The sequence below is a fragment of the Cebus imitator genome, unplaced genomic scaffold, assembly GCF_001604975.1.
Source record: "Cebus imitator isolate Cc_AM_T3 unplaced genomic scaffold, Cebus_imitator-1.0 Scaffold159, whole genome shotgun sequence".
Taxonomy (NCBI): Eukaryota; Metazoa; Chordata; class Mammalia; order Primates; family Cebidae; genus Cebus; species Cebus imitator.
Genome location: NW_016107474.1, coordinates 6,065,967 through 6,086,093, shown reverse-complemented (window position 1 = coordinate 6,086,093; position 20,127 = coordinate 6,065,967). Strand labels below are relative to the sequence as shown.

Genomic DNA, 20,127 nt, shown 5'->3' with positions numbered 1-20,127 from the left:
GGCAGTGGCATGAGAGCACAGCCCACGGGAAGGCCCCCAGCCTCTTGAGAGGCCCATGCCCGCTGTCCATGGCCAAGACCCTGTTAGGGCCAAGGGCGGGCCACCTGCATGCAGCCCCCGAGCTGCTGTTCTGAGGTAGGAAACCAGCAGGCCTTTTCTGCTCACAACCCTGGTGACCAAAATGTGATGTGGTCCAGAAAGGAGAAAGTAAGGAAACCAGCGGGAGGCAGCAGATGTTGAGGAAGGCGACCCCAGCTGCCTCCATGTTCTTTGGCTAACGCAGTCCCACCAGCGCCATGACAGTTTACAAATACCATGGCAACGGCTTGGCAGTTACCACTGCTTTACACGGTGATGACAGGGAAGCTGCCCCCTTCCTAGAAAGTCCTAAGTAAAGGCCGGGCATGGTGGCTCACGCCTGTAATCCCAGCACTTTGGGAGGCCGAGTGGGCAGATCACCTAAGAACAGATGTTCCAGACCAGACTGGCCAACATGGTGAAACCTCATCTCTACTTAAATATAAAAATTAGCCAAGCGTGGTGGCAGGCACCTGTAATCCCAGCTACTTGGGAGGCTAAGGCAGGAGAATCACTTGAACCTGGGAGGCAGAGGTTGCAGTGAGCCTCCAGCCTGGGTGACAAAGTGAGACTCTGTCTCAAAAAAAGGGCTAGGTGCAGTGGCTCATGCCTGTAATCCCAGCACTTTGGTAGGCTGAGGAGGGTGGATCACCTGCGGTCAGGAGTTCCAGACCAGCCTGGCCAACGTGGTGAAACCCCCGCTCTACTAAAGATACAAAAATTAGCCAGGTGTGGTGGCAGGTGCCTATGATCCCAGCTACTTAGCAGGAGAATTGCTTGGATCTGGGAGGCGGAGGTTGCAGTGAGCCGAGATTATGCCATTGCACTCCAGCGTGGGGGATAGGAGCACAAGACTTTGTCTCAAAAAAAAAAAAAAGAAAGTCCTAAGTAAACTGCCTGTCACTTTGTGTTTACCCACCGTTTGACTGGCATGTGACTGGAAGTGGGTTTAAGTGGTGATAAATACAGTTGTCAAGAGCGCTGTGGACTCTGGGTGCACGGCCAGGGTTAGCCTTGCTCTGCCGCAGTAAAACCGTGCGGTAAAAGATGGCCGTCCGACACCTCCGGACTGCCCTGGAATCCTTTCCTGGGCTGAGCCTCAATTTTGTTTCACCTGTCCTGTATCAGGAAGAGAATCAAGGCCACGTGCTGCCAGCTGTCGGCAATAACCGGGCGTGTGGTACTTGGGTCTCTGGCTGAGGCTGGTGGCATGTGCCCGGGAGAGCATATGAGACCTTCTTTGAGTCATCAGTGGCCTCCTAGGGGGATCTGGGCTGTGCAGGAGGGGCCCAGAATTTCAGACTGGAGTCAGGGTGTGTGCCAGGCCTGTCCCAGCTTCTTCCGGCTGCTTGGGGCTTGAGTTCAACGTGGAGGACTAGGGTTGGCCAGGCCCTCTTCACCCTTCCCTGCCTCTTGCCGCCCCCTACCTGCACATGCCACATCCTAGGCATTCTTTCTGCCTCAGTTTGTGCCCTATGTTCGAGGGTGGGGCCTCTGCCCTCACCACTCTGTTCACCAGGAGCGTCAGAAAAGGAGGGGGGACAAGCCTGTATTCCACACAGGGCAGCACACAGCCCCTGGGCAGAGATCTGGGCCTGGCTCTCTCCCTAACTCTGCCCCTGCTGCAGCTGACAAAGGCCCGGTGAGAAGGGCTGTGTCTGCTCCTGCTGGTGAGCTAGTGAGGGTCGCACCCATCGTCTGGGCAACTCCCGTGTGTGCAGTTCTCACACTTGTCAGAGTGTAATCTGCTTCGAGTTGGTTAAATGCAGATTCCCAGGCCCTGACACGAAGCAGGGTCCTAGTTTTGCCTGGGCAGGGAGGGAGGTGGCCAGACGGCAGCGGCTGCAGGTCTTCGGGCAGCGCTGGGGAGACCTGGGGCTCTAAGTGTACCCCGGTGCCAGATGGGGCAGCCGTGAGGGCTGCGGTATGCAAGGCAGGGTTTGGGCTGTGTGAGTTTCCCTTTGCACGTGGGCGGTCACTCCCGTGACCCTGGGCAAGGCACCGTGCGTGTGAGTCCCCTGCTCCCTGCACAGGGACAGCATCAGAGGAGGAGCCTCCAGGCTCGTGCTGGCAGCAGCCAGGGACGGCCCTGTGTGGTTGGGATTCCGCCTGGGTTCGCCCCTCTCCCCAGGTCCTGGCCACCTGGCTGGCTGGTGGCTGAGCTCCTCCCGGGTGGCCGGTCACCTCCCCTGCTCTTTCCCCCGTGGTGGAATTTCCAAATAGCTGTGAGACCTCCCGCTCTGGGCTGCCCTCCTCCACGCATCCCGCCCTAACCCCAACTGCGGCCCCACCTACCTCACCTCAGAGACTCCCAGGCTCAGTTCTGGAGGCAAGTTCTGTCCACAGCCACCGGGTCTGCTCTTCCTCCACCTCTCCCAGGTGCCTCCAAGGAGGAGGGTGTTGGGTGTTGAGGGGGTGGGGGCGCCTCCTCCTGCCCTTCCTCCCTCCCCCTCTGCAAGGCCCCTGCAGACGCGGGGCAGGCCGGAGCGTGGTGGCGCTGCTGCCCCCTGGCGTCCTGAGTCTGCCGGAGACTCCAAAGCCAGGCTCTCCCGAAGGCTGGGCCAGGGAGAAGCAGATGGGGGTGGGTTTGCAGAGCAGACCCATCCCATGGTTGCCAGTTCATGCAGTCCCCCCCAGCCACAGACAATGTCCTGCTCTTCATGTTGACGTCCTGGTGTGGGAGACACTGCCCGCAGTCGGACCCTCTCCACTCCCGCCCTTCCTCAGGCAGGCTGGGTGGGAACTTTCTATAAGCCGGGGCCTGGCTGGGAGCTGGAGCCCAGTAGTATGGCTGGTGGCCAAGAACCGTGTGCTGGCAGAGGGATGTGCCCGGCCCAGCTGTGCCTCCATATGCCCAGGCAGGAGGCGTGTCCCGACGGAACCTTGGTGGCCTCGTGCACAGTCAGGGCACCCAGCCCATGGTGTGGCTGAGAGGCCGGACCCTGTGCCTGGCAGAGGGAGGGGCCTCTGGAGGGCGAGGCTGCCCTGCATTCATCTTTTGGACGTTGTGTCCCTAGTGGCGTGATGCACTCCAGGCAGGCTGGCTGACCCTGCAGAGGGGTTGCCAGCCTGCATGAGGCTTTGAGCTGTACGTAGCTCAGGTAAAAGGGAGCAGGTGCCCTCCTGGAATGAGGATGGTGGAGGCGGGAGGCCGATCCTGTGCAGGGCTCAGGGAGGGGTGCAGCCCGGCTGGGTGGCCCTGACGGGGACCTTTTAGGCCAGTTTTGAAGGGAGATGGAGTTTCACAGGCAAAGCTTGGGGGGAGTGGGGAGACAGAAGCTTGGTGTGCAGGGGTCCGAGAATCTCAGGTCACACATGGGACTCAGTGGACAGTGTGGCTGGAGAGTGGGCTGACAGTGGCCGTGCGCATGTACTGTGGACAGTGTGGCTAGAGGGTGGGCCACAACAGTGGCCATGTGTCAGGTAGCATGAGTGGACCGCGTGGCTGGAGAGCGGGCTGTGATGGTGGCTGTGTGCATGTATCATGAGTGGACAGTGAGGTTGGAGAGTGGGCTGTGATGGTGGCCGTGCACCAGGTGCCGTGATGCCAAAACGTGTCAGCGCTGACTCAGGGAGATTGAGCTGGCCGTATGGTGTGGGGCGAGAGCACAGCAGGAAACCAGGTGGGAGATGGGGCTGGTGAGGAGGGAAGCGGGGTGGGGGGGGCGGGGGCGGCCAGATCAGGGCTGGCCTTGGAGCCTGTGATTTGGGGACTGACTGCTGGGTGTGGCGAGGGGCTGGCTGCTTTGCCTGTGATTCACAGACGCCCTTGTGACTTCAACGGACGCAGGCCCCTCCTCCATGCCAGACACCTGCGGGTGCCTGGGAGGCATAGGTCCAGCAGGTGCGCCGCAGCTTTCATGGGAGGCAGGCCTGTAGGTGACAGGTGGGCTGGGGGGACGCCTGTGCAGGTGAGGGGAGACAGGTGGGCTGGGGGGACGCCTGAGCAGGTGAGGGGAGACGGGTGGGCTGGGGGGACGCCTGAGCAGGTGAGGGGAGACAGGTGGGCTGGGGGGATGCCTGAGCAGGTGTGGGAAGAAGTCACAGATGTGTTTGTGAGGTGTGGTCACTCATGGTACATCAAGGCCCTGGAGGGACACCGGGGCTGCAGGGCTGCAGGCCTGGGGTTCAGAAGAGGGTGTGGCAGAACTAGAGATTTAGCCAACAGAAGACCATGAGCCCAGCCCGGAGTGTGGAGGGAGAACCTCAAAGGGAGATGGGTAGACTCAGAGACTTGAACCTGGCTCAGCAGAGAACCAGCTGCGGGGAAGAAGGGGTGTCTTCGAGCAAGGCCGGCAGCTTCCTGGGGAGAGGTGGGAGAGCGCCTAGACCACACCCAGGGAGTGGCTGCAAGGGAGGTGCAGGTGGAGGCCCAGGCGGGAGTCTGGCAGGGTGAGACTGGGGTGACTTGGGGGAGTGAGGGTGACTGATGGCGTCTGCCAGGCGTGGAAGGCCCAGGGTCCACACAGGAGATGCATGCCAGAGGCGAGTCCTCGGAGCAGTGGGCACAGCCTCAGGCTGCCCACACATGACCCAAGACAGGCGAGGGCAGCAGCGCCCAGCCCTGCAGGGTGGGGCAGTGGGGGGTTATGAAAACCAGGACGAGGTGCAGGGCCCTTCATGAAGCTCCCAGTGCTGTCCTAAAGCTTCCAGTCCATGGCAGGCCCTCTGGGGTGACTTCAGATCTGGGTCCTGGTCACAGAGTCCTTGCTGCCTCTGAATGAACGCTCAGAAGGGGCTGCAGGGCCCAGGACCTCCCATTGCTGTGGCACAGGCATGGACACTAAGGCATGTGTGGGCGCACGGTGGGTATGTGGGTGCACAGTGTGTGGGTGCACGGTGGGTGTGTGGGGCGCTGCTGGTCCCTGCCTTCCAGCCTCTCCTCTGTGGCTTCCATTCCCGGGCCTTGCTGGTTGGGCCTGGGGGGGTGAAGACATGGGAGTTGTTTTTCTCCTTTGAGCCCGTGTTGCCCACCAGATATCCTCAATGTTTCTAGGCACCTTAGAACATTTACTTTTAAATGTCCACACAGGGACAGCCCCGCCCAGGTTTGTTTCTCAGAACATCTCATTCGCTCTGCCTGCACTGGGGGGCAGAGCCTCCGGAACCCTCCAGGTAGATTCCTGCAGAGCAGTGCAAATGCCAAGCAGGCTGAGGGTCTGGCCTCCCGTCCCCGCTGTCGCCTGGCCTTCAACAAAAGGGGTGTCTCTGAGGAAGAGGCTGCTGGCCTTCCCTGGAAGGGCCCTGGAAGGGGTGGGAGCCCTGTCTGTTCAGTGGCATGGCCGCAGGCCCCATCTGGCCAGACCCTAGTGGGCAGGTGGACATGTCAGATGGGCAGGGTGAGTAGACAAAGACATCAGAAACCGAAGCGTTTGCAGACCCAGGCCCACGAGCCTCGGGCAGGAGACCGAGCCCTGCAGCAGCTGGGAAGCACCTCGGGCGTTTCAGGCAAGAGGCCGCTGCCACTTTGACCTGCACTCGCCGGGCTGCTGGGCAAAGCTGAAAAGAGGGCAGCAGATTCAGCAGAGTTGGAAGAGGGCTGGAACAGTGGTTTGCGCCCGCAATCCTCATGCTTTGAGAGGCTGAGGCTGGAGGAGCACTGGAGGTCAGGCATTTGAGACCATCTTGGACAACACAGCAAGGCCTTATCTCTACATAAAAAATTTAAAAAACTGGCCAGGTGTGGCGGCTCAAGCCTGTGGTCCCAGCTCCTCCGGAGGCGGAGGCAGGAAGATGGTTTCAGCCCAGGAGTTTGAGGCTTCAGTGACTCAAGATCGTGCCACTGTAGTCCAGCCGGGGAAACAGAACAAGACAAGACCTTATCTCTAAAAAAAATAGGATTGCCCAGCGTGGACAACATACGGAGACCCCATTTCTACAAAAAAATACAAAAATTAGTTGGGCATGGTGGCATACACCTGTAGGCCCAGCTGCTCAGGAGGCTGAGGTGGGAGGATCACCTGAGCCCACGAGGTTGAGGCCGCAGTGCACCGTGAGCGCACCATCGCACTCCAGCCTGGGCCAGAGTGAGCTCATGTCCAGAAATAAACAAAGTGCCCTGGGAATGGAGAGATGTCTTTGTTCTCCTCTGGCTGGAGGGCGCCCAGAGCCGCAAACGGCAAGGTGGCCGACCGTGTTCAGCAAAGCTGGGCCAAGCAATCCCTCCAATTTGGCGGGGCGTACAGCCCAGCAGGGCAGGGACGCCAGGGCGGGGCGCCCTGGCCCTTGCACTGGCTCAGCCACCACGTGGCTCAACCACACAGCTGTGCCCAGCCCTGGCTCTGAGGGGAGTGGCACCCCCCAGCGAGCATCAGGACCCCCTCGTGTGCAGGGAATGCTTTGGCGTTGGTCTCCCTCTCCTTTCCACCTCCTACTTGTCCGTTCTCCCCACAGCCTTGGCGACCACAGGGCTTCCTCCTTCCCAGGGCACTCCCACCCCGGCCAACCCAGGTGGTCTGTGACTGGAGGGGGAACACTGGACCCCCAGGACCATGCAGAGTTTCGGGGATGGCCAGGCAGGACACTGCCTATCCCTTCGGTGTCTGGTGGCCAAGTAGGCGGCGGAAAGGGTCAGGAGTGTGGAGCCTGTTCTCCGCAGGGGGGCAGCAACAGGGGCGGGGTGGGCCCAGAGCGGCTGGGCCCGCCGTGGCTCAGTGTGATGTGGCCTCCGACACGAGGCCCGGCCTAGCTCCTTCCACCACCAGCGGTGTGACTCCGGCAGGGCCAGCCCCTCCGGGCGGCAGTGGCCTCCGCGCACCCCAGCGGTGGCCTGTGCCTGCTGGCTCAGAGAACGAGGCTGGCCTACCACCGCGCTCATCAAACTCAACCTGTTTATTAAGTGCCAAGGGTCCCCGCGGGCGCTGCCCCCTGCGGCCCCCTCCGCCGAGGCCAGTGCTTGGTGGGGTTCCCAGGAGCCAGAGTCCCCCCGCGCCTCCCCGGGGGGTGCAAAGCGTCTGCGGCTGTAGTGTGGGCGCTCACTTCACGTGCTCGGCAGCGTGCGAGGAGCAGTAATACTTCTTATGGGCGATGAAGGTGGACAGGCTGCTGAACTTGATGTTGCAGAGGCGGCAGTACCGGTGGTTGCCGTTGGGCAGCGGCGCCGGCGCGCCCTTGCTGGGAGTCTGCACGCCCTTGTCCGAGTAGGAGGGGGGCGCCGGCGGGGGCGGCACGGCCTCGGGCGCGGCGGCCGGGGACGGGGGCGGGCCGGGCGGCGGCTCCTGGGGCTCCGGGCCGAGGCCGTCCCGGGGGCCGCGGGGCCCGGGCTGCGGAGAGGCGGCGGGAACGGGCGCGGGAGAGGGGCCGCGGTCGGCCGGCGTCCGGGCCTCGACCCCCGGGCCGGCCAGGGGCGCGCCGAGCAGCAGGCCGTGCGCCAGGCGGAAGTGCTCCAGCAGGTCCCCGCGCACCGGGCCGTTCGGGGGGCAGTAGGGGCAGGCGGCGGCGGGCAGCCCGAGCGCGCCGGGCGGCGGCGCGGCGGGGCACGAGTACTTCTTGTGCGCCAGGTAGGCCTCGAGGCTGTGGAAGCTCACGCGGCAGGCCGTGCACTCGTGGTAGTCGGCCAGCGCGGGCGCCGGGGCTCCGGCGGGCTGACGCCGCGGCTTCTTGCTCAGGTCGATGGGGCCGTCGGCCGCGGGGCCGGGCGAGCGCGTGGGGGCGGGGCCGGAGCCACTTCCGCTTCCGGGGCGCGGCGACTCGGGCGCGGGGGCGTGGCCGGGCGGCGGGCGGGGCGGGGCGCCGGCCGCCGCGTGCAGCTCGTAGAGTTTGCGGCGCCTGCGCGTGCGCACGGGCGCGGCGGGCGCGGCGGCCGCGGGCGGAGGGGGCGGGGCGGGCCCCGGGGGCGCGGCGGGGCGGCGCGGCGGCGGGTCGTGGCGCGAAGCGCAGTAGTAGCGCTTGTGCACGGTGTAGGTCTCGTGGCGGCTGAAGCGGATGTTGCAGGCCTCGCACAGCGTGCGGCTGGGGTCGTCCTCCGCGTCGTCCACCGAGCTGCCCGGGCTCTGGCTGCCCTCGCTGCCCCGGCCGCCGGCGCCGTCCTCGGGCGTGGCCGCGCCCCCGGCTCCGTCTTCGCGCGCCCCGGGGCCGGGCGACGAGCGCGGCGCGTCAGGCTCGGCGGGCGGGCCGGGGGGCGCGCGGGCCGGGCCGGGGGGCGCCTTGGACCTGCGCGCAGCGGGCGCGTCCTCGGGCGCGCGGCGGCCCGAGCAGTAGAGGCGCTTGTGCACGTAGTAGTTGTTGACGTTGCTGAAGGTGATCTCGCACTCGAAGCACGTGGCGCCCTTGGGGGCCCCAGCGAAGAGCCCGGCCTGCGCGCCGCCCGCGCCCGCGCCCTGCTGCAGCCGGCTGTGCACCAGCTCGGACATCTTAGCCAGGATCTCCGAGGCTGGGGGCGCCGCGGGGGCCGGGGGTGCCGAGTCAGACCCGAACACGTACGGCGGCAGGAACAGGGCCCCCGTCAGGCCCAGCTCGCTGGGCACCGGGCTGGAGCCCGGCGTGGGGCTGGATAGCTCAGCCTTCGCCTTGGCCGAGGCGGGGCTGTGCGGTGATGGCGTCCGCGACGGGGCGTGGGGCCCAGACTCTCCGGGGCCCGGGGCGCGGGCCGCCTCCGGCTCCTCCGCCGCCTCCACCTTGATACTACTCCTGGGAGCCGCCGGGGGCTCGCTGCTGCCTCCATTATGGGGGGCCGCCCTGGCCTCTCCGTTGGTGGCCTCGGCCAGGGCCTTCCTGTCCAGTCCTGGTGATGGGGTGGGCGCCAGGCCCAGGTCCGTGGAGGCCAGTGGGCCGTGCAGTGCCGAGTGCTGTTGGAGGCTGCCCAGACTGTCTGTAGAGAGACCGCAGAGGGGCACCTCAGGCCAGGGGCAGGACCTGGCGGGTCAGAGCTGGAGGGCGAACTCCGGGAGGGGAGGAGTGGGCGGAAGTGGTTTAGAGCCAAGGCCGAAAGGGACCCCCGACCTGTCTTGGTCTACAGGCCTGCTCCCTTTCCACACCTCAGGGGGCCCAAGGGACAGGGCTGCTCACCTGGGGGCAGCTTCGTTGCTGCCTGTCCGGCCCCTGGAGAGTAGATCTCACCTTTGGAGCCTGGCTGACAGACCATGTGGTTAGTGACCAGGTGGCTGTAGAGGATGTCCCTTGTGGTGGAGATGAAGCCACAACTGTGGCAAACACCTGTGGGCCATGGCAAGGTAGTCAGGGCCCAGGGCGGAGGGTGGGCCCTACACCCCCTTTCCCGCGCCCCCCACCCTGCCATGCCTACCGCTCAGCGTGTCCGTGTGCACCTTGAGGTGGCGCTCGCAGTTGGCCTTGGTGGTGAAGGCCGACAGGCAGATCAGGCACACGAACGGCCGCTCTCCTGGAACACAAGGCGTGTAAGGTTGGTGCCTGGGCCAGCTTGGCCTTGGAGTCCAGGGATGGGGAAGTTGGCTCTGCCTAGGGCCATGATCTGTGCCAGGACCCTCTGCTGAGGGCCCTTTAAACCCCTCAGCCTCAACCCCTTTTCTCTCAGGACTGCAGTGGGCCAGGCCCTCCGCTGACTACCCAGATAGCCACAGGCGGGCGGCCTGCACTGGGCGCCTGCCGGGGTCTGGGCGTGCGGAGACCGCACAGGCATGTCATTTCACCGTGCGCCACGTGTGCCTGCATGTGGGTGTCCCCCGTCGCCTGTGGGACTGGGAAGGGAAGCAGCTGGCATCCCGAGGACCCGCGTTTGGGGTGGGGGCTCACCGCTGTGGCTGCGCATGTGGATCTCCAGGGAGCTGGCGCTGGGGCAGCTCTTGTGGCACTGGGGAAAGGGACAGACGCGCTCGTTGGGGTAGGCCTCCTTGGGCTTCTCCTCCGAGGCGGCTGTGGCCAGGGAGCCCGCGCCCTGGCGGCTGGCGCAGTAGTAGAGCAAGTGTGCCTGCAGGTTGCGCTCGCTGCGGTACCAGATGCCACAGTCCTTGCAGGGGAAGACGTCTTCTGTGGGGCGGGAGGCAGGTGGGCACGGGCTGAGGGCCAGCCTGCCAGCCAGGGCAAGGGCCTGGCCCTGACAGACCCCACCGTCCTCCCCACCCCAGGAACGGAGGCTCTGACCCCTCCCTGTAACTATAAGCCTCCTGGGTTGTCCTGTGACAGCCCCAGTCCAGGACCTGTGGGAATTTGGGTCTGAGTGGACCCCTCTGGGTCCCCTTCCAGTGGTGAGCCCCATAAGGAGACACTTTGGCCTCGTGGGTGCGGAAGGAAGGAATGTGGACACCACCGGGCGAGGTTAGCATCCATAACATACTGGGGTGACTGTGTGGACCTGGGGGGCCATGGAAGAGATGCGTGTGTACAGGTGTGCGTGCCAGGGTGTGGGAGTGCCGGGCTGCAAAGGAAACCCAAATGCACAGTCCCCGAGCACTCAGGCACACGATGGCTGCTGACTAGTTCTGGGAATGCGGGCATGAGACTAGAAGCACAGAGGTCAGGGAGCCCCACGCGCCCCCACACCTGGGTGGCTCCATGTCAGGTACGGCCTGGCTGGTCAGATTTGCTGAATCCACCACACTGACCCCGAGTGGGCTGCTGGGAACTGGTCAGAGTTCTGGGGGCTGGGACTGCTCAGGGCGGTTCTGCCAGCTGGGGAGGATTTCTCTAGCGTGCTCTCAGTTTGTCTTTAGAGCAGTTTAAGGAATGTTCTCTGCCCCAGAGCCCTGCCCTGTCTGCATGCAGCCCCTTGGCTGAAGATGGAAGGGAGGGCCGTGTTCAGCTTGGCCTTGGCCTCTGTGTGGACCCGGGGGCCGGGGGATTCCTTATCTGGCTTTTAAGCCCATTCCATTTGGAGACTGGTGTGATACTGGGTTTCTGCCTCTGCAGGCTAGTGCTCATTTCTCACTGGCTTCTCCGATGTTTATCCCAAGGCTGCAGTTATCACTCAGGGCGGCCCCCGCCCCCTTCCCTCTGCGGCCTGCCTGCCACCTCTCGCCTCTTGGGAGGAATTTCAGTGCCTGTCTGGGAGGTGGCTCTTTCTCTGGCACCTAGTTTTTTGAGACTTTCCTGGCTCCCATCTCCTCCCTCCTGTGCTGCTGATTTCCAAGTTCCCTTTTCCTTGGAGGCTGCAGGCAGCTGAGGCCTTGAGCTGGGTCCCAGATCTGGGAGGCCACTGGGTGGGTTTGTTTCTGTGTCTCCAAGGTCATTGTGGGGGACTGTGCTGCTGGCAGAGATGTGGGGACAGGGGCCGTGGCTGTGCAGCTTAGTGAGGAAGGCTGCCTGCCTGCTGCTGACCACAGGCCAAGTACGGTGGCCTGCGATGGGGCCTCCTGCTTAACACGTGAGAGAGGTCCAGAGTGCAGTCCCGGGGGTGAGGCACTGATATGGAAACCTCAGACCCGAGAGGGGGAAACCGAGGCAGTGGTGCTGAGCCTGGGGCACCCGCAGCTGCCCGTCGGAGATGGGGAGGTGGTCTCCACAGGCTGTGTGGGCAAGGACCCTGGAGGATGGGACCCTCACCAGCCCACTGTCCCCACTGTCTCACTGTTGTTTGGGTCTCACAGGCACCCCCTTCCCATCCTGGCAGAGTGGCCGCTCTGGGCTCCCATCCCCTCTGCGCCCTCTCCGTCCAGGGAAGAGACGAAGGCAGATGGGGACCCTGTTTGCTCCTTGCTCCTTTCAGTTCCCCGTGGATGGTGTTCTCGTCTCCCCTTCTGGCTCCTCATGGCCAGTGTTCTTGTCTCCCCCCCGGCTCCTCATGGCCAGTGTTTTCATCTCCCCTCCTGGCTCCCTGGGGCAGTGGCTTGCCCTGCCTTGCCCATCCCCGAATCTGGGCTTGGGTGTGGACCTGGCTGTCAGGCCCCTTCTCTCCAGTGTCACCGGCCATTCCCACCAGCACATAACATGGGCCATGATGTTCTGGGTACCAGGCACACAAGCCTGGCCCCCTCTGGCCAGCTGGCCCCTGCGCAGGCCTCCTCTGACCCTCACTGGAGCAGCCTCGGTCAGGACCACAGCAGGCTCTGCACCGTCTGGACCAGCAGTCGCTTCTCTGCCGTTGGTCTTGCCACAGCCTGGATGTGACACACCACCTGCCACCCTCCACGGCCCCTCTAACCTGTCTCAGCTCACTTGCTATCCCATGGGAGAGGTCCCCTCTCCCGACTCGGGTCCGTAGGCCCCGTGGTTCCCGGAGCCCTGTCCTGTGTCTCGAAGACTCTGCCTTCTCCTTTGCATCTAGTGGGTGTCTCAAGCTTAGAACACTCAGAGTTGGGGGTCTGCTCCACAGACTCCCTTACAGACCGATGGCCCCCGGTGGCCACACCAGAGCCCCGGCTCCACACGTGGCCCTGCCTGGCGGGCACCTTGACTGGTTGCTTCCACCTCCTTCAAGCCATCTTCACATCTGACTTGCTCATAAAGGCCGCTTTTCTTCCAGTTATGTGACTCTGTGGTCACCAAAGCTAAACTTGGGTCTCACCCTCCCCATCAGCACCCTCAGGCACAGTCCCTGTTCCCCTGGGAAGCCCCAGCCGTTCGCCTGAGGCCGCACTTGCTGTGAATCCCCGGTGTGCCTTGTGGCTGTCCACAGCAGCCACGTGCTGGCCTTGGCCACACAGGTGCACAGGATGCCCCATCACTCTTAGCAAATTTTTAAAATTTTAGCAGAGATGGGGATCTTGCTGTGTTGCCCAGTTTGGTCTTGAACTCCTGGGCTCCAGCGGTCCTCTCCCGGCCTCATACAGTGCTGCAGTCACAGGTGCGGACCCTGCACCCAGCCCGGGATGAGTGACTCCTGATTCCCACAGCCATCCTCAGAGGTTCCAGGAGAGCCACTGCAGGAACGACATCTGTCCACTTCGGGTGTGCCTAGCGGGGTGGCTCTGTCCCCAGGGACATGTGGCCATGTGTAGAGAGATTCTAGTGGCATGTGCCTGAAATCCCAGCTACTCGGGAGGCCGAGGTAGGAGGATTGCTTGAGACTAGAACTTCATGACCATCTGGGTAACACTGAGACCTTGTCCCAAAACCAAAAAAAACCCAACCAACAATGTCTTGGTTGTCAAAACTGGGAGATGGAGGTGGTGGCACCATCTAGCGGACCGAGGTGAGGGCTGCTGCTCACTGCCTGTGGTGCCCAGGGATGCCTCCACCGTGCAGTGACCCTGCCCCAAACGCCAGGAGGGCTGAGGGGAGGGTCCTGCTCTGCCCCACAGTCAGGGCTGCCCCCAGGGAAAGCGCAGGCTTCTGGTGTGGTGTGCGAGGCAGTTGGGTCTATGCCTAAACCTGCTTGCCTGCTGGTAGGGCCATTCCCTGTCGTGGCCCTGGGGACCCTCCTGTCCTTGTGTGTTCCCCACTTGGGACCGTCCATATCACCTCCTTCCCTGCCTTCCCTCTTACTCTGTTGCCCCCGGGCTTCCCACCCTCAACTCCCATCCATCTCCTGCCCTGCCTGCCCCTCCTTGGTACAGCAGCCGCCCAGGCCTGGGGAGCCCAGCACTCACTGTTGATCACTGCGGTAGCAAGGATGGAGGCCATCCCGGCCTGCTGGGGCAGGAGCTGGAGGTCGTGTGCGGGGACTGGGCATGTGGGCTCTGCCGACTCCTTCTTCACAGGGTGGCCGGGGGTGCTGCGGGGCTCGGCTGTGAGGAGCACGCTCAGGAGTCCCCCGGCAGGCACCGGCTTGGTGACCCTGCACCAGAGCGCGTCATCTGGAGGGAGATGAGTGTCCATGACCTAGGACCTTGTGTGCCCCACTGCCCTGTCCTGTCTTAAGCGAGGGGTGGAGGATGGGGTCAGGAGAGCTGCCACCCCAGATTCACAGGCGTGGCTGGCTGGCTGCATTCTGCCTCGGGGGTGAGGCAGGTGGTCCCCTACAGATGCTCAGCCTCCCAGCCTCCCTGCCCTACGCCCATCCTAGTGGGAGGGCCCTGGGGACGTCTCCCAGGAAAGGGATGACATGGAGGGCAGGTGGTAGAGCAACTATGGAAGACCCTGGGCAGCCATTCAGGAAAGGTGGCCAAACGTTGGGGCCTTCGAGGGGCCCCAGAATGGACCCTGCTCTTCGGGAAATCGTCCAGGGGTGGCTGTTCCTGCATCCGCCTGCAGGGGGCAGCCTCGGCCCACAATGCCCAGGCTGCTGGGGCCGGCTTGTCCATCTTGGGGTCCTGGGCTGTGTGTCCCCTGCGGTGCTGGCTTCAGTCCCGAGCCAGCCCCGCCCACACGCGCCACAGCCTGTCCCCACCCTGCGCCAACACCGGGCCCCCGTGTTTTGGGAGTGCAGCTCTTGCTGGGTCCTCAGGGGCTCCTTTGGTGGGGAGGAGGCGCTGGGGTCCCCTCTGCCTTACAGATGGGGAAATGGGGGCACGTGGGGGAGGCACCGGCTCAGGTCCCAGGAGCGGGTGGCAGGGCACGGGGGAGGCCACTCTGCACCTATCACTCCCTGGAGGCCCCATAGGGAGGGGGCTGCAGCATGGCTGTTTACAGGGATGTCCCTGAGACAGCTCTGCCTCCACCGGGATTGCCATTGCTTGGTAGGGCGATGGCAAGAGACACGTAAAGGGGCATGAGACTGGCATCCAGCGCCGAGCACGCAGCTGTCCTGGTGACCACTGGATGGCCTGCCTGGCTGCAGAAATCACGGTATATGCCCCTGTCCTCCCCTAGGACCTGAGCCTCCATGTCTGTTAAGGAGGGGGTTCCCATGGCCCTGATGCTGAGAATGCCACATGTGGCACCTCCATTCCCTCAGGGGTGACCTTCCCAGGGGGACGGGGGCGCTGATACAGAAGAGCAAGGGGTGGGCGGGGTCTCCTGAGAGCCAGGAAGTGCCGCCTGCCCTGGCTGTACACAAGAGGCCCATTTCCTGCCCCTCTTCCTCCCGGGCTGCTGCCACCTTCCAGCAGGTCCAGGAGGCTCCAGGGAGGCAGCTCTCAGGCCTCCAGCTCCAGCCCTGGGTGCCCCACCAAGCTCTTTCCTCAGGCTCACGCCCATCTTCCAGATAGAGAAACCGAGGTCCCAGAACGCAGGGCCTTGCCCCAGGTCCCGCAGCCAGTAAAGGAGGCAGCTGGGTTTGAACACCATTCTCACTGTTCCTGGAGCCACACTGATGATGTGGGGCCCAGGTCCAGTGGTACCTGCCAGCCAACCCGGCCTCGGGGTCCCTGCCGCTGCCCTTGCTGGGCTCCCAGAGGTACAGCCAAGCCAGTGAAGAGATGGGGGATCATGGGATCCCCCAGAGGGGCAGAAGCCCCCGCTCCCGCTGCAGTGGACACCTGTCCTGGCTTAGCCTGCCAGGCGGGATCCTCACACAGAGACTCGGGCTGGACTAACTGGTCCCAAGAGTGTCTGCCTCACTGCAGTGCCCGGGGCAGTGGCTCCTTGTCTCCCGCCCCTGCTCTAGCAGGCTGCTTTCCCTTCCAGGACTCAGCCCTGGGAGAGCCAAGTGACCCCCACCTTCCGGAAGGCTTGGGACGGAGGCGCCGCATCATACTGACCCTTCCTGTGGATCTCTGCGTTGGCCTCGGCCTCGGTCAGGGCCTGGGGCAGTGTCCTCAGCCAGCAAGACTCATCAACCAGCAGCAGGGTCAGGGCTGGGCTCTGGAGGGGCAGGAACACACGGGGGAGGGGTCAGTCCGCAGCCTGCCTGGGGTTTCCTGTGGGTACGTGACACGGATTCTGCCTCCTGGCTCAGCTGCTCGGCCAGGCTGTGGACGGTCACAGGCCCTACAGCTGGCAGAGCCGTGGCATGGGCCATCTGTGCCATTGCTGGCTGGCAGGGCTAACACCATTGCTGGGGCTGGGAGGCACGGCGGGGAGAGGTACCTTCCAGGGCTGGGCGCAGCGTTCTCACGGAGACTGAGGCCCAGAGAGATCCAGCAGCATGCCCTGAGCCACATAGCCGGGGAGCAGCAGCGCCTGAATGCACATGCGTATCTATCTGTGTGTCTGTGTGCTCCACACCGCCCGCCCACCCTGGCCCGGGGCGTGCTGGGTGTGAAACACTGGCCCCACATGGCTGGACCTGGCACAGGCCCCTCCCACACAGGCCATGGATGCCTCCGCAATGACCTCTGCGGGCGGGGCCGAGATCAGCCCAGGTGAGACGGCACCTCCCTGGCAACCCCCGGGCCTCAGTGTCCCCCAACAGCATGGCTCCCCTCCCTGCCACAGGACGCAGGAGGGCCACCTGTGTTCCCGCCAGCTCCCAGGGCCAGCACATGGTGGAGGTGGGGGAGCACCGGCCAGGCTCAGCGGCTCTGTCCCCACCCTGAGGCTGGTTGGCCCCTGCCTGGGGGGCCTGAGATGCCAACACCGTGTGGGGTCAGCCCTGGCCCACTCGGCCTCACCATCACCCTGGAAAGCAGGCAGTGCCCTCCTCTCATGGGCGAGGAAACTGAGGCCCGGTTGGGGAGGGACAGAACTCATGCCCGTGCCTCGGGCCGTGCTATCAGCGGTGGCTCGGGCTACGTCTGGAAGGAACACCACGCTCTGGGCTCGGCCCTCGGACGGCCACCTCATTTCCTGTGTGCCTTGCACGCTGGCCGAATGGTGGAGGAAATGCGAGGGACCCCGTTCAGTGCAGTCTGGGGCTGGGATAGGGTGGGGGTGGGGGTGGGCAGTTGGTGGCCTTGCTACCCAGTGCTGGTCACAATCAAGGGTAGAAGGCAGTGGTGGAGGAAGGGGTGGCCGCCGCTGGCCCTCAGGCCTGGGCTCCTCCTGCAAGGCTGACTCAGCCTCAGCGCCCTGGCCCTCAGCCCTGTGCTGCTCACTGCACCAGTGGGTCCCAAGCTCAGCCACCTGGGTGCCCATTCAGAGTCACCACACATGTGCAGCCAGCGCTTCCTGTAAACATGCTCACCTTTTGTTCTGTACAAATAAATGCCTTTTAGTCAGAAACTTCCTGCATCATGACCTTTGACGGAAAAGCCAGTGTCACCCACGAATGCTGCCGCTGCCACGGGACAGGTTTGTGCCGCCCTGCGTTGAGGACAGCCGTCGGCCCAACCCCGCATGGTAGAAGGGGCCAGGCTGGCGACAGTGCAGGGTGTTCCCCTTGGGTCCGGGGGCCTCCCCACCAGATGCCATCCTGTGAGCTTTCCTGGGCTTTGCTGCCCGCGTGTGGGACCCTGTGTGCCACAGAGCTGGGCAGCGGGGTTCCAGCCAGGCTCGGCCTCTCTGCTGCGACCTTGGGCAGGGCACGGCCAGACCCATATGCAGGGACCGCTCTGAGCCACGCCTGCCCCTCAGTCCATCCACAGGCATGCAGGAATCTAGCAAGATACGGCCTTTGGGCTGGGGATGCTGAGTGACCAGGGCAAGGTTAGGGCAGGCTGGTCAGCAGAGCGGGTGGCTTCCACGCCACCTGCCTGCTGCCACATGGCTCCACTACAGAACGGGTGAGCAGAGCTAAGCTGGCCACTGGGCTGGCCCTGGCCTGGGGTGGGCGCAACCCTGCAGTCCCAGTGCGAAGCCGTCCCCAGCAGGTGCCCCAAACCCTGGCTCCACTTCTTAACTGCAGATGGGGCTCTGCCCTCTCCACACGTGGCTGTTGGGAGGACGGAGGGGAGGCCTTGCCCCTGCTCACTCTGGACCCACCCCCTGCCCACCACTAGCTTTCTGGGCAGCCTTGGGGTCACTCCCATCTCCCTTGATGTCAGGGGGCTGCGCTCTGTCCGAAGCCTTTGAACACCACCTGCCTGGCACGTCCTTAGCCCAGGATGCGTGTTAGCTCTTGCCCTGGCTGCTGCTTTTGGGTTGGCCTGTCAGGACAAGGTGGGCAGGGGGTGCCATCCAGGGGGCACCTCTGGGGCAGCACATGCTGAGTGTCCACTGGGGGTAAGCGGCTTCCCTGAAGAAGCTGCTTTGGGCAGGCTGGCATTGGTGGGTGCCCCCCTTTTAAAGGACACCCCAGTGATTTCCAGTGCCGCAGGGCAGGGCTGAGGAGCTGATGACAGCTGTGGGTCCCTGCCGGCTTGGACAGGGGCTTCTGCTGAGGCAGGTCGGGGGACAAACCCCAGGGACAATGGGCAGGCAGGTTCCTGGCACAAAGGTGGGTGACCAGAGGCTACTGTGTCCCGGCTGTGCCCAGGCTGGACGGGCAGCGCTCGGCGAGGCTGCTGGGGACTGGCCCTCCCCACCTTGGCCTTCCTGAGCCTCTAATGAATATTAATGAGCAGAGGAGGGTGAAAAAAATTAATCTGCTTGATCCTCCGATGGGTGCTGCGGTAACGATATGAAATCTAATTATTCGTCCCAATATTTCTAAACCCTCAAACTGAGACTGACAGCCTCCCGGTCGGTTTAATGCTTATCGCTCCCAGGAGCAGCGTGTTCGCAGCATGATAAAAACACACGCGCCGCAACTTTGCTGACGCTGCACAACCCCCGGATTTTTCTGTGGCAGTCCTGAGTGGAGGGATGGCAGCATGCTCCCGCCCAGTCCCACTGAGTGCACCCCGAGTTTGTGGGGCATGACGGGGTGCCTGCCTGGGTGTGCAGGTGGGGAGGGGCACGGGGAAGGTGGTCGAGGCTCCCATCAGGCACTCGCCCCCCACCTGGGAGGGAACAGGTGGGAGACCTTGGAGTGCAAGAGTAGCCAGCTCCTGCCTCCAAACACTCTCAGAGGGGCCGGCACTGCCTCCCACTTCTGTGACCCAGGCTGGGAAGGGGTGAGAGCCTCCCTGCCAGTGTGCCCTGGCTCCTGGGGATGCGGCGGCTACCCCCAACATCCCCCAGGGGAGAGGGGAGTGCAGCCTCGCCAGGATCCCCAGCCTGGAGGTCGTGTGGGCACGACCAGCCCTGAGCCAGCATCTTGCCTGGTGCCAGGTGGCTGGACCCCTGAGGTCAGCCTGCGCCACCAGCCCACCCTGGGGAGCCACTGCTGGTGCCGGGGCCAGAAGACGCTGGGGCAGGAAGCCAGTTTCAGCTTTGGCTTCCCTTGTGGAGGTCTGGCTGGGCACGGGTCTGCCCGTTTATTTTTTTCTCTGTCTCTTCTTTTTTCCCCACCTCTGACCGGGCCTGGAACAGTAGCTCTTTCTCTGGTTCTGCAGGCCCTTCCTGACCCTGCTCTGCCTGTGGGCGGGGAGGGGGGTCGGCAGCGGGGAGGGGCCTATTTTTAACTTCCCAGCCTGGCCCTTCTGCCAAGATTGTCAGAGACGTGGGCGCTGTGGCTGTCTCCCTTCCTACGGTGCCCCAGGCTCAGTGCCCAGCCTCGTCGGTTGTGTCCAGGGTCCGCAGAGGGCCCTAGAGCCCACCCTGCTTGCCACCCCTCAGGGTTGCCCTGTCCCTCCTCCAGGCCCTGGCCAGCCCCACCTGCCCCAGGACAATGGCAGCCACTTTAAATTCCCTGGACAGCCCTGAGAATGCTCCTTGTCTCCCCCAACAAAGAGGTCAGTGTCTTGATGCTGTGATGGCACCGACAGCCATTGGAAACCCTATCTGCACTGCATCCGCTGTGACAACCTCATCTGAGGCTGTTCCCAAACCTCACTGGGCAGCTCTGAAGCAGCTCTCGGGGGGTGTTCTAAGGTGGGGTGGCCTAGCTCAGGGCCAGCCCTGCAGAAGCCCCTTGGAGCTGCCTGGCAGCCCCCAGGCCACTGCGGGCCAGCAGCAGATTCTCGGGAAGGCAGGAGCTGAGGCTGAGGTCCCAGCCCGTCTGTCCTCCAGCCCATCCTGACAAGTGCCCACATCTCCCTCACTTTACCAGAGGCAATGGCTGGTCCTCAGAACCTCTGTCTCCCCCTACCATGAAAGGCGCACATTTCCCTGGTGAGGGGCCTGAGGCCCGCAGGATGACAAGCCCCGTCTGTGAGACCCCTGCCCGCGGCATGGCTGCTGTCACTTCACCCACTCACTCATTCATTCATTCATTCACTCTCTCATCCACCAGGCAGCCCGTGAGACCCCTGCTGCATCGCTGCTGTCACTTAATCCACTCATGCATTCATTCATTCATTCATTCACTCCCTCATCCACCAGGCAGGCCGTGAGACCCCTGCTGCATCGCTGCTGTCACTTCATCCACTCACGCATTCATTCATTCATTCATTCACTCTCTCATCCACCAGGCAGCCCGTGAGACCCCTGCTGCATCGCTGCTGTCACTTAATCCAC

The 20,127-nt window shown here is 63.7% G+C and overlaps 1 protein-coding gene across 5 annotated transcripts in view; it reads right to left on the bottom strand.

Moving 5' to 3' along the window:
- Positions 1–6,890: 6,890 nt before the first annotated feature.
- ZFPM1 (zinc finger protein, FOG family member 1) overlaps positions 6,891–20,127 on the bottom strand; it is a 77,739-nt gene continuing 64,502 nt past the window's right edge. For 4 of the 5 annotated variants that reach the window (XM_017543708.2, XM_017543709.2, XM_037743937.1 and 1 more), the window contains exons 5-10: positions 15,510–15,612; positions 13,518–13,724; positions 9,787–10,020; positions 9,320–9,415; positions 9,085–9,231; positions 6,891–8,887 (exon numbers count right to left, since the gene is read on the bottom strand). In XM_017543708.2, coding sequence (XP_017399197.1) covers positions 7,053–8,887; positions 9,085–9,231; positions 9,320–9,415; positions 9,787–10,020; positions 13,518–13,724; positions 15,510–15,612 — 2,622 coding nt within the window. In that variant the 3' untranslated portion in view covers positions 6,891–7,052. The remainder of the gene's footprint in view (positions 8,888–9,084; positions 9,232–9,319; positions 9,416–9,786; positions 10,021–13,517; positions 13,725–15,509; positions 15,613–20,127) is intronic. The other variant, XM_037743936.1, reaches the window with a different exon arrangement.